Here is a 12,812-nt window from a genome sequence, read left to right as displayed (position 1 = left end):
TATCACTTAATATATATATATAGATTAAGTAATTATATACAGTATATATATCTCTCACATCACATCACATGTATCTCTCCACAAACACATACTGTATATAAAAATCATTTAAACTGCATATATACAGAGAGAGATTAAGTGGTTTTATAGATATACAAATATACATATACATATATATATATATATATATATCACATCACACACACACACACACACACATATATATATATATATCGTTCAAGTGATTATATAGATAGATGTGATATGATATGTATAATCACGTAATCTCTCTCTCTAGTTTAAGTGATTTTATACAGTACATACACATGGATAGATAAGGTTCACCGTCCTCTGGCTAGTTTAAGTGATGTCCTCCAATGAGACAGATAGATATATAAACACACACACACTACATACATACATTTATACGTTGTGTGTCTGTTTATCGATCTAGCACTTTAGGAACAACTACACAAGCCTATCAGTCAATCAATATAAATGGCTCAGACTTTAACATACTCTTTCATGCCTTAGAAAACACTGAACACAAGTTAACGAACGCCTCCACCTTCTTTGGCTTCAACGGAGCTGCAGCCTGACTTTTAAAACGGAGATTCTAAACGCTACAATGGAAGGCGGGAGAACTAACCACAAAGAAGCGATCCTTGCCTTTCAGCCAATGGGGTGTGAGTACCCGTTATTATAAAAAAACCGAGTTAATGAGTTAATATTAACCCATTTTCGAGATTTAAAAAATCTAGGACTGGAGATTTTAAGTGCAAATTTCCCCTCTATTCTAGTCTTTTATGATGTTGTCATTATTCTTTACCCCATTTTATTTTATGATAGTTCTCCTTTAAGACTACAGCGACTGCTCCTCTCCCCTTTCCAGCTTCAACGCCTCCTTTATGACTACAAACTAAATCCCAATTACTTGTAGCAGAGGCCCATTTAGGGACTATATACTAAGAGAAATACAGGTCTGTTTAACTCCAAGGGCTTCTGTTGTGTAAATGTGAGGCAGCTCTTTAGTTGAGGAAGTGGGTGGCTCTTAAAAGAGCCTTTGGGTCTTTAGGTTGAGGCCTAGAAGCCAAGGGAAGCCAAGGAGGGAAGGCGCCGCCTACTTGGAGCTGGTGTACTTGGTGACGGCCTTGGTGCCCTCGGAGACGGCGTGTTTGGCCAGCTCTCCCGGCAAAAGCAGCCTGACTGCGGTCTGGATCTCCCTGGAGGTGATGGTGGAGCGCTTGTTGTAATGGGCCAAGCGGGAGGCCTCCGCAGCGATGCGCTCGAAGATGTCATTGACGAAGGAGTTCATGATGCTCATGGCCTTTGAGGAGATGCCGGTGTCCGGATGGACCTGCTTCAGCACCTTATAGACATAGATGGAGTAGCTCTCCTTCCTGCTCTTCTTGCGCTTCTTGTCGCCCTTCTTCTGAGTCTTAGTGATGGCCTTCTTGGAGCCCTTCTTGGGCGCAGGAGCAGACTTGGCTGGCTCAGGCATCTTCACACAAACAAGCTCTCTCGACTCTGTCAGAGAAAACACTGCCGCTCCGGTTCGCAGGCGCCCGTATTTATAGGCCGCGTATGGTAATGAGGGCTCCGAGGCTCGACGTTCTGATTGGTCAGCGGCGCCTCTGCGTCATAGTTCCCGGCTCGAACTATGCAAATCGATAGGATTCAAACCTTGGAATGCTATTGGTCCCCGCGCGCCTAGGAACGCCTCCTCCTATTGGCTAATCAGGTTCACGCGATCAAGGCTTCCCAAATTAACCTTTGCGTTGCCAAGAAGACGCAGAGGCAAAGAAAGAAAGTAGATTACTTTAGTTTACCTTAAAGAAGATTCTACTCGATATATATATATTATTTATACAAAACGTTTGTTTTTAATATAGTTATAAAGATATATTTCATATCTCTTTATATATATCTCTTTATATATTTGTAAAGATGTGTTTTTATATTTATAGAAAATATATCTTTAGAAATATATATATATATATATACACAAATATTTGTTTTAAAATATTTTTTAAAATATGTATTTTAAATATCTTTCTAAAGATATATTTTATATATCTATATATTTGTAAAGATATATTTTTATATTTATAGAAAATATATCTTCAGAAATTTATATATAGATAGATATATAGAAATATATTAAAGCAAATATTTTATATAATTAATATATATACTGAGTAGAATCTTCTTTACATATATATATATATATATATATATATATATATATATATATATATTTACATAATATATATATATATATATATATATATTAGAATATGTGAGAAACATAAACATGAGGGAAACATTTTCTTTGCAAATATTTGCCTCTTTTCCAAGTTGTTGCTGGCTGAAATAAGTAAGATTATTATTATTATTATTATTATTATTATTATTTATATAGCATTGTAGATTTGCACAAATATACGGAAATTAATTTAAATAAAGGTTTAATAAGTAACATTAGAAATAATGCACTCTGACACCAGTTTAAGTGCTGCAGTCTCCTCCTATAGCATACCTGGGATTTGTAGTTTCCTCTGCCAAAGAGCGCCTGCGCCTGAGAAAACTACAGATCCCAGGATTCTGTGGGAGGGAGTCAGGGCAGTTAAAGTGGAGCCAAACTGCGTTATTTCTAGTGTAGATGCATCCCCTGGAGACCAAGGTTTGAGTCCCTACTCAGCCATGGAAACTGACTGGGTGACTTTGGATGAGTAACACTCTCTCAGCCTCAGAGGAAGGCAAGAAAAAACCTCCTTTGAATGAGAAAGGCCCCTGATAGATTAGCATCACGGTTGTCGTAAGTAAGGAGTAACTTGGGAGGCACACTGCAACAAATGGACGAAGAACAGATCTATTTATTTAACGATGGGTCCAACAAGGAAATGCAGCAGACCCCATGGACACACACACACACACACATATATATAGGTAGCATCCGGGTGTTTTAGGCTTTTCTTCCGGGTCTGCCTCCCCCCCTTTTTTTGTGATGCAAAAATACCAACTCCTGCAGATAAAAACAAACATTATTTCCTTATCGGTGTGCTTCCCCATTTTATCTTATTTTAAAAAAATATCTTTATATATGTATGCATATAGAGAGATATAGATATATAGATATATCTTAGGGTTGGTGCATTTTGCAATCATCTCTAGCAACCCTATTTAGAATAATATTTCCCTTTAAGGTGGTGGAAAAGGTTTTTATTGTGTCTTTTCCTTTCCTGCTGCTGCTGGATTTCCATCTTGCAAAGGTAAGTTGTGTTTCCTTTTTAAAGCCATGAAAGGTAAGTGTGTCTCTTTTTTAAAAGCCATGCAACAAAGTATCCAGTGCTTTATTTCTCCCAGATCTGACCTATATATATATTTATATGAAAAGGCTTTTATGCCCCCCCCCCAAAGTTCATTTTGCTTCGAAGGGAGAGAGATTATTTTCATCCTCCTTTTATTTTTGTATATCATTTACAACTAACACTTTATACCAAAGCCTACCTAACAGGGTTGTTGTGAAGTTCACTCATGATATGTATCAAAAGCCCACCAAAAGTGATACCTTTATGGGAACAACCAAAATGCACAATATACCTGTTGCAAGCTTTTGTGCATTTTGGTTGTCCCCATAAAGGTATCACTGGTGTGTTTTTGATGTTATAGGATTTGCTATATGACCAGCACAGCTTCCGCTGGATGTTTTCATGTTATGTATATGAACCTATCTACCAAGTGTCCTGTTTTGGAAGGGACAGTCCTCATTTAATCCTATGCTATCCCACTTTTCAACTGTGTTTACAATGCCCCAGTTTCACTATCCTCCTCCTGACTTCTCCCTTTGTCCTCACTTATTTCAGTTGCTGCAATCTGAATTCAAAAAGGAATTTGTATTCAGTTCAGCAGGAAATGAAGGACAGAAAGGGAGAAGTTCTTGACCTCCCAGTTGTGTTGTTGTTGTGTGCCTTCAAGTCATTTCCATTTTATGGCAAACCTAAAACAAGAAGCAAACCTATCACAGGAGTTTCTTGGCAAGATTTATTCAGAGATTGTTGCTTTTTTGCCAGTGCTTCCCCTTGAGACTGAGAGAGTGTGATTTGCCTAAGGTCACCCAGTGGGTTTCCATGGCCAAACAGCGATTCAAACTCTGATGTCCATAGTACAACACTGAAACCACTACCCCATGCTGGCCCTTCCCAGAATCCCAGTAGACTCAGGTAACAGCAAACTGTTGCATCTTCTCCTAGTTTCTGAGTCCTTCCTCTTTAATAACTACAGTGGTCCCTCCACATTCTCTGGGGTTAGCGGTGAAGGACCCTTGTGAATGTGGAAAAACTGTAAATAAGGGAAAAAAAACCTATTCCTTTTTACCCAGAGAACACCTTTCTAGGAATCCCCAGATTCCTCCAGTGCAACTCTATGCTCAACACCTGCCAGAAGTTGATCGTAGCATCATGCTGGAGGACCTAGGAATGGCTAGGTTCCCCAGAACAACTCTATGGTCAACTTCTGGTAGAATTGCGATGGAGGACCTGGAGATTACTAGAGAGAAGATATTAATCAAAACCTCAAATAATCAAATCTGCAAAAGTCAAAGCCTCAGATGCGGAGGGATGACTGCACAGCCATCTTGGTCAGATTCTGATATTGCTTGGCCATACATGCACTATTATTTATCTGTGAAATATTGGAGGGTATGTGTGAAAGGATCTTAAGGGTTTTTTAAAAGCAGCACTCCTGCATTTAAAAAATTAAAAAAAAATTAAAAACCTTAAAACTTAAAATATATATATTTTAAAATTAAAAAGCAACTCCTGCATCCACTTTATGCCCTATGTCCAACTAAAGTTGATCAATGTGAATTTAGCTGTATGTTGCCTCTCCCATTCTCCAATTTATTTAGTGAGGAGCTGATAGTACTGTATTCAGAGCAAAATAATTTGGAGGAATGTGGTTTAAAAAACCTTAAAATTCTTTCACATATTTAATATGGATAACATTTATAACAATGTGGGAAGATACATTCATAGAATTATAGAATTAAGGCTCTCTTCTCTCCATTATACATAGGGAGAGGACTATACCACCTTTCTTGGATAAAAGACCCAAGGTGGATTATCTCTGGTATAGGCTCAACCCAGGGCTGTTGCCTCATTGCATATTAATGGAGTTTGATAACCACTTTAACTGTCTTGGTTCCATCCTATGGAATCCTGGGATTTGTTGGGGCACCAAAGCTCTATGACAGAGAAAGCCAAATATCTCAGAAAACTACAAATCTCCATTCCATCACAGGAATGTACTATTTGCAGATGGGATGTCATTACCTCTTTCTTCTAAGATAGAAATGAACAAATGTTTGAGCCAATTAGTTTAATTGCTTTCCTATATTCCAGGTAAAATAATGACCTAACATCAACTCGTGGGATGATAGCACCCCAAAATGTGGAGAACAGAACTTAGTGGCAAATGTTATTGGGCACAAATGATCCATAATGTTGATTTATAGGAATAAAATCATTCACATTCTCTTCTCTCCTTTGCCCCAGCCTCCATTTTCTACTCGTTAAGAAATTTTGGAAGCTATCATCCAAAACCAGAAGTTCTCCAAGCTCTGGTTTGTTATTATTGGTCCAGGCCTCAGAGGGAGAGAAGAACCACTGGACCTCATCCCCTTCGCCATTCCCTTCTCCTTTTGTTTCGTGTCTTTTAGATTGTAAGCCTGAGGGCAGGGAACTGTCTGATTAAAAATAATAATTGTAAGCCGCCCTGAGAGCCATTAGGGCTGAAGGGCAGGATATAAATACCTAAATTTATTATTATTATTATTATTATTATTATTATTATTATATTGTGGTCTTAGTAAACCCTTTGATTCAAAAACTTAGCCTGCCATTCTTTCATTGTGAAACACCATGTTCATTACATGGACAGTATATCATTAGTTACAGACAAATTGACAAAACTTATTTAACTAAAACTGGCATAGATCAGATCACAGCAGAACAATTACATAAAATGGCAGTCATTGGAATGAGCCATATTATTTGACATTATTCCCATGAACTTGAATCATGAATGGTCCCAAATTCTGGTCAGTAACATCTGGTAGCCAGCAGAGCATAGTAAGTGTTGGACTACAACTCTGGAGACCAGGATTTGATTTTTGCTTGGCCATGAAGCCCATCGGGTGACCTTGGGCAAGTCACAGTCTCTCAGCCTCAGGATAAGGCAATGGCAAGCCTCCTCTGAACAAATCTTGACAGGAAAACTGGCAAAGGTCTCCTAACTAAAAGATTGCATGTACAGCGCTGTGTAAATTTACAGCGCTTCATAAATAAAGGTTAATAATAATAATAATAATAAGCCAGAAACGTCTTGAAGACACGCGCGCACACACTCTCTACATCTGGTAGATTGTGAAACTGAGAGATAATAATAAGAGCAGTACTTGGGTTTTTAAAAAATCAAAGTCAAAGCTGCTGGGGGAAAATAAAATGAGGCCTCTTATTTTCAATGCCTTTCCCCATTACAGGTCTCCGTCGTCATGATGCCAAAGCGCAGCCGGGGAAAACGAGGCCACTTTGCCACTTTCCACAGGACATCTATGGCCATCCACAATCAAGAACCTCATGTTCCAAATGATGTACAGGACAGTTCCATTTCCCAGGAGGCCATGCCCATGGCTGCCAGCCCCACCACATCACAACAATTGGTTATGAAGGAGGAGGAACCCTCTCAGTCAGCAGTGCATGACCTATTTTCCTACCTGAAGGAGAAGGAAGAAGACGAGGAGGAAGATACCACGGAGGCAGAGGTCTACTTGCCTACTACAATGTCTGCCCAGATGGTGAGAAAACAGCCCTGCCATTCGGAGGTACATGAGGTGCTCTCCTACTTGAAGGAGGAGGAAGAGGAGAAGGTTCCCAATATAGGATTGCTTTTTCCACCAAATAGTCACCCACCTCCAGCCACCCCTTCACCTCCCTCACCTTACATCCCTCCAGCTACTATGGGCAGAGCTGTTCACCCAACAGGCGTTGAGATGCTGCATTTCTTTAGCCCTTTGTCTCATGCCCCAGCCTTTTCCTCACATTGGAAGCGGGGACGTGAGCGGGAAATGTTGGCGGAGTCCATCCCACCCGCTGGGCCCAAGAAGACCACATCAGCAGTCTGGGATTACTTCACACTGGACCCACGAGAGCCCTGCGTGGCTGTCTGCAGCACGTGTCAGAAGCGGGTGAGGCGAGGTAAGGATGGTGGCACCCGCCCAGGCACAACGGCTCTCCACAAACACTTGAAAGTTCACCACAGTCTTCATTTGCCTGGAGTTGCTGTGGTGTCTCCATCAACTCTGATACCCCTGAAGGAGAGGCCACATAGGTCTCCCATGGTGATCCCAGAACCAGTCACCCCAGCCTTCCAGCTGGTGCGTCAGGAGCGGAACCAGCCCCCCTACCCTCCCACACATCCAATGGCTCTCCAGCTGGCTTCAGATACAGCCTGGATGCTGGCAGTGGATATGCATCCCCTCTCCTATGTAGACAATGAAGGCTTTCGGCGGTTGATGGCCACTGCCCAGCCCCGTTGGAAGATCCCAAGCCGGACCTTCTTCGCCATGAGAGCTGTTCCCGAGTTGTCCAAGGTGGTGTCCAGAGCCGTTCGCCAAGTTGTGGCCTGTAGTGTGGGCCACACAGTCCATGTTGCCATTGACATCTGGGATGGTGGCCAGAGGGCCACCTACATGTCTGTGACAGGGCACTGGGTGGCCGAATTCAGTGGTGCTCTGTCCCGGAAGCATGCCACCCTGTCTGTATGCACCTTTGAGGGGCCTTGCTCTCCAGATGACATCTGCCACAAACTGCAGGAAGTCCTGCAGGATTGGTTGTACGATTTGAAGACCGGAGGAGTGGTCTTGGACAATGGAGCCAATGCAGCCAAGGCTGTGCGGGAGATGCACCTCAAATGTGTCCCTTGCCTGGCCCGCTGCCTGAAGCTGGTGGCCAAAGCCTTTTTGGACACTGATGCTCAGGTTGGACGGCTCCTAAAATTATCAAGGAGGATCTGCAATCATTACAACCACTCTGCTGCTGTCCGCCATCACCTACTGCAAGTGCAAGCCAACTTGGGCCTACACCGGTCCATGAGGCAGGAGGCCCGGGCCAGGTCAAACTCTACCTTACAGATGCTGGAGCACCTCTACTGGCAACGGCAAGCCATCAGCACCATGTTGGATGAGGAGGACAATGACTATGACAGTGGCTCCCATCTACACTTGACTCCTGCAGACTGGAAGCTGGTGAAGTGCTTGATGGAGATCCTCAAGCCCTTTGAAGATGCCACCATGCTGGTTACCCGGCCTGATGCCACCCTCTGCCAGGCACTTCCTCTCTTGTGGTTCTTGGAGGAACAGCTCCGGACTCTGAGGACCAGATACTACCAGGAGAACAACAACATGGCTGCCCATCTTACCACCCAGGCCCTGGATTGCCTAGAGGCTGACCCCCAGCTGAGAGAGGTGAGGTATAGCATGGTCTTTCGGGCAGCTGCTTTCTTTGACCCCCGCTTCAGAGACATAACCACCATGAAGTTGGGCAGTACTGATGTAAGTGAGGCAGCCATGTTAAAGGAGCACATCCTTGGCTTGGCAACAAGGGCCTATGTACCACCAGGACCAGATGCTGAATTTTCGCCGGTTGGCCGCTCCGCCCCGCAAGTGTCCAGCAGTTCTAGCAACCCCACTGGCTCAGATGCATGGCAGTTCACCATGAAACGTTGGAGGGCAATTACCAAAAGCAACCCAACCACAGGTCTGGCTACCGAAGGGGGAGCTGCTGTGGCCCTCCGCGAACTAGAGGAATATCTTCACGACAGTGTGGACCACATTGGAGAGAATGCTGATCCAATGTTGTATTGGCAAGGAAAGATGGGGGTTTGGCCAACTCTTTTCAAGGTTGCTGTGTTTTATTTTGGGTGCCCACCAACATCAGCATCCTCCGATGACCTTTCCTTTATTGCTGCTTCATTGGCAGCAGGAGACCATCCCAAGAACCTCTCCCCAGCCAATGTGAAGATGTTTGCCTTCATCCGGAAGAACCGCCACCTCATCCCTCAAGACTGGAGACTCTCGCTTGGTGACCTCTCTTCCTCTCAGAGCATGATGGGTCCCAGGGATTACTTGGATACGGAAGAGGAGGAGGATCTGCTGAGAGCAGATGATGAACAGGAGGAGGAGTGAGAAACTGAACAGCCTGAAAACTGTTGCTGGTCAGAAGATAGCTGACTTGTACATAGCTGCTTGGAGGGAGGAAATCATGGGGTGTTTTTTTTCCCTGGAGGAAAAAGGCTGATGCAATTTTGTCCTTTGTTGGGCTTACACATGCCTCCCATTTTCACAAGGACATTCTTGGCCAGAGAAAGAAGGGAGATATTTTCCAGATTCCCAAAGGGATCTTGTAGCACCTTTGAGACTAACTGAAAGAAAGAAGCTGGTAGCATGAGCTTTCATAGATTTGAGCCTACATAATTTATGTAGAGATGTAATAAATTTCTAGGTTTTCTGATGCTATTTAAAAAATGGAGTGGGAATTCTGACCTGAAGGTGCTGTTGGATTATAATTCCTTCCAGTCCTAACCAGCACATTCTTCAATTATGAGGAACGCAATGAATTGCAATCCAGCAATTCTGAGAGGGTTGCTACATTCCCATCTTTAGGCAAAAAAGTTATGTTATATGGACCTGGAAAGTGTTTAATCGTCCATTGTTTTTACTGGCACACTGAGGCCTCAAGGGAAGCTCAGGCTCTTCTGCAAAAACAGTAGCCAACTACTGTCAGAGCTGACAAAGGCAAGGTTGACCCAAGATATTTTGCTGCCTGAGGGTCTCTACTCCACTCCTTCAAGGTATGCAGTATCTAAAGCTCAGCTAGGTTTTTCCAACCTTGGCCGCAGAAATACAACAAAAAAGAAATAAGTAGCCCTCTTATCTTAGTACCAGCTGATAAATAATTCTTGGTCTATGGGGTGGTCACAGTTTCATCAAATTAGTATTGTCATTATTTTTGTTGTTGTTGTTGTTATGTAGAATATTGACACTGTCTCTAGAAATGGTGCTAATAAAAAGAAATAAATGTTTGAAGTAAATAGCATGGTTTTAACTGGGCATTTTGAAACTTTTCCTTCAATACCTCTATTCCGTCTGCAGTTCTGAGCCATTGATGTTGTACAACCCCAAAGTAAAACAAGCAACTTCAATAAAGCATTCCTAAGAACAAACATTCACGTATGTCTTTATGCCTTGACTTTAAAGTCAAAACAGGCCAGGAATGGTGTGACTTTTAGATCAAGACAACATGGGAATGGTTGTCTTTAAGGCCTCTCTCACAGTTTCTTACGATCTTTGTAACATCTCTCCTGATGAAGAGGTCAGAAGATCTTGAATGTTTGCACACTTTTAAAATACTGTACCTTTTGAGCTTGCCTAATAAAGGAATTGATATTTTTGCTTGACCCAATAAAGGAATTGATGTGTGTGTGCATGCTTTTTCCTACAGTGGATTAACCCAGCTGCACCAGTGACATTTGAAAAAGAGTGCATTTTTCCAACAGGTGCCAGAATCCTCTGTCACCTGCTATATTATGTAATTTTACTCACACCTAGCCACACACCAGAAGTGTGAAGAAATCCCTTTACTGAATTGCAGTGGTGTGTAATGGGACGCTGGCAAGAGCACACAATATGCATTGGTGCACCAATGTATATTGGGCACTTTCCTAACTCTGCTAATGTAACAGCAGCCCTCTGCTCAATACAGATGTTGTGAAGCTGCAGTAGTCTTATTGTTGCAGACATAGGTCCACTAATCTGCTAGATTTCAAGAAAGCGCGCACCTGAGTCCACTATCTGTGGCTGTGTGATGCAAGCGACTTACCCAGCAATCACCTCAGATTATCCTTTGCAGCTGAAAGTCCCACAAGCTGGAAATAGGTGTGCTAGATAGCAAAGCCTTTATGAAGGAAGTAGGCCACATGGACAAATAAGCCCATCTACTTCCCACAGTCTATATAAGAAAACTCTTTGGGCCCTTTGTGAAAGAGGGTCAGCTGGTGGGAATTCTTTGTTGTACTCAAAAGTTTGGCACATTAGTAATCATGCCTGTCACGTGTGGCAGATTTCAGTAATCTTGCTGTATCATGTTTCTGTCTCTTCAAGTTGCCTTTTGATTTGGGATGACTGCATGAATGTCACAGGGTTTCTTTAGGCAGGATGGTTTGCCATTGCCTTCCTATGAAATACAGGCTACAGCACCTGGTAAGACCTGGTGGTCTCCTATCCAAGGACTAACCAGGGATGAGCTGGCTTAGCTTCCAAGATCGGACAGGATCTGGTGTCTTCAAGCATTATCTTAGCACAACCTAAGTATCTGCCAGCAGAGTTAGGCTATGTAGTCCCTATACATAATACTAGCACAAAGCATGAGAAACAGTGAATGCACATAGTTGTCAGTCATGTGCATATAGTTGATGTGATACACTTAAAGCCTGCATTTCCTCTAAATGGGCTCTAGGCATAATAGCTTGAAATAATGCAGTTTGACAACTACTTTAATTGCCATGGCTCCGTCTGGAGGAATCCTGGATCAGTAGTTTTCTGAGGCCCCAGGACTCTTTGGCAGAGAAGGCTAAAGGCCTTGTAAAACTACACATCCCAGGATTCCATAGGACGGGGCTACCGCTCTTAAAGTGGTATCAAACTGCATTATTTCAACAGTGGGGATGCACCCACCCTAGATCTCCCAAATGCGGTACTCTAACCACTAAAACCACACAGATGAAATCCAAGAGAACATGCTCCATGTATATTTCCAGTACTTTACAGTAAACACAGCCGGGAGTTTTCCAGTTTCCAGGCTGCAAAAAAGTGTCCCAGGAACATAAAACAGCATTTAAAATTTTAAAGTTTGTATATAGTTTTTAACCCGTCATTTAAATTCATAACTGTTTTAACTTTTCAAATTGTTTAATTTCCTTTAAAAAAAATTATATGTATACATTTTAATAGCTTTATTTATAGAGCGCTGTAAATTTACACAGCGCTTCACATACAATCAGTTAAAAATAGAATAGAATAAAATAAGACTGCCTATGGCTTACATTCTATATATAACAATAATTTGACATAATACACATTAATACATGTTAACATTAACTAATAAAAATTAGCAGGTCACAAATAAAAAAATAAACCTACAATAACAATAATTACTTTATCTTTATATTCAGACTATGATATCTTCTCATTCCACCTCTCTCTACATCTGTATCTTATGCATGCTTTATCTATGGATACTATGCATATAAATGCCTCATTGTCTTCAGGATGGAAATCTTGGTACTGAGGCTTGGAATAATTCCAGCTGCAATGGAAGCACCTTTGCAAAGCATTGGAGATGATGGCAGTATCATAAAATAAATATAATATAAATATAAATAAATCATTCCCTGGGATTTTAAAAGCCTATATTTCCCCAGAGAGGCTTGGCTCATAGCCAGCAGGAGGAGGAAACACTGGGGGGCAATCCTATTTCTCTGGCAGAGATGCTCCCTGCTTTTAGCATATACACCAAATGGAAATCTGGGCACATATGCTTAGGACAATCCCCTTCCAGCAGCAAGGGAAGCATCTCTGCATAACATGGATAGGGCTGCAGTATCATCCCCAGGGATTTAAAAACCTGTCTTTCTCTAGAGAGGCTTGGTTCCTTCCTGGCAGTTTCAGAGGGATAACAACCCAAATCTCTGCAAGG

At 42.1% G+C, this 12,812-nt stretch overlaps 2 protein-coding genes across 2 annotated transcripts; one reads left to right on the top strand and one right to left on the bottom strand.

The window, feature by feature from the left end:
• Window positions 1-432: 432 nt before the first annotated feature.
• On the bottom strand, window positions 433-1,535 carry LOC121933403 (histone H2B 1/2/3/4/6-like). Its single transcript, XM_042473081.1, has one exon. The coding sequence runs from the start codon at window positions 1,499-1,501 to the stop codon at window positions 1,121-1,123; it is 381 nt and encodes a 126-aa protein (XP_042329015.1). The 5' UTR covers window positions 1,502-1,535; the 3' UTR covers window positions 433-1,120.
• A 1,623-nt stretch (window positions 1,536-3,158) lies between these two features.
• LOC121933381 (zinc finger BED domain-containing protein 6-like) lies at window positions 3,159-9,341 on the top strand. The gene is made up of 2 exons (XM_042473024.1): window positions 3,159-3,272; window positions 6,542-9,341. Exon 2 carries the CDS (start codon window positions 6,554-6,556, stop codon window positions 9,242-9,244), a length of 2,691 nt encoding a protein of 896 aa, XP_042328958.1. The 5' UTR covers window positions 3,159-3,272; window positions 6,542-6,553; the 3' UTR covers window positions 9,245-9,341.
• The last annotated feature ends 3,471 nt before the right edge of the window (window positions 9,342-12,812 follow it).

This window comes from Sceloporus undulatus, chromosome 6 (genome assembly GCF_019175285.1).
Source record: "Sceloporus undulatus isolate JIND9_A2432 ecotype Alabama chromosome 6, SceUnd_v1.1, whole genome shotgun sequence".
Classification (NCBI taxonomy): Eukaryota; Metazoa; Chordata; class Lepidosauria; order Squamata; family Phrynosomatidae; genus Sceloporus; species Sceloporus undulatus.
This window is presented reverse-complemented; position numbering and strand designations above follow the sequence as displayed.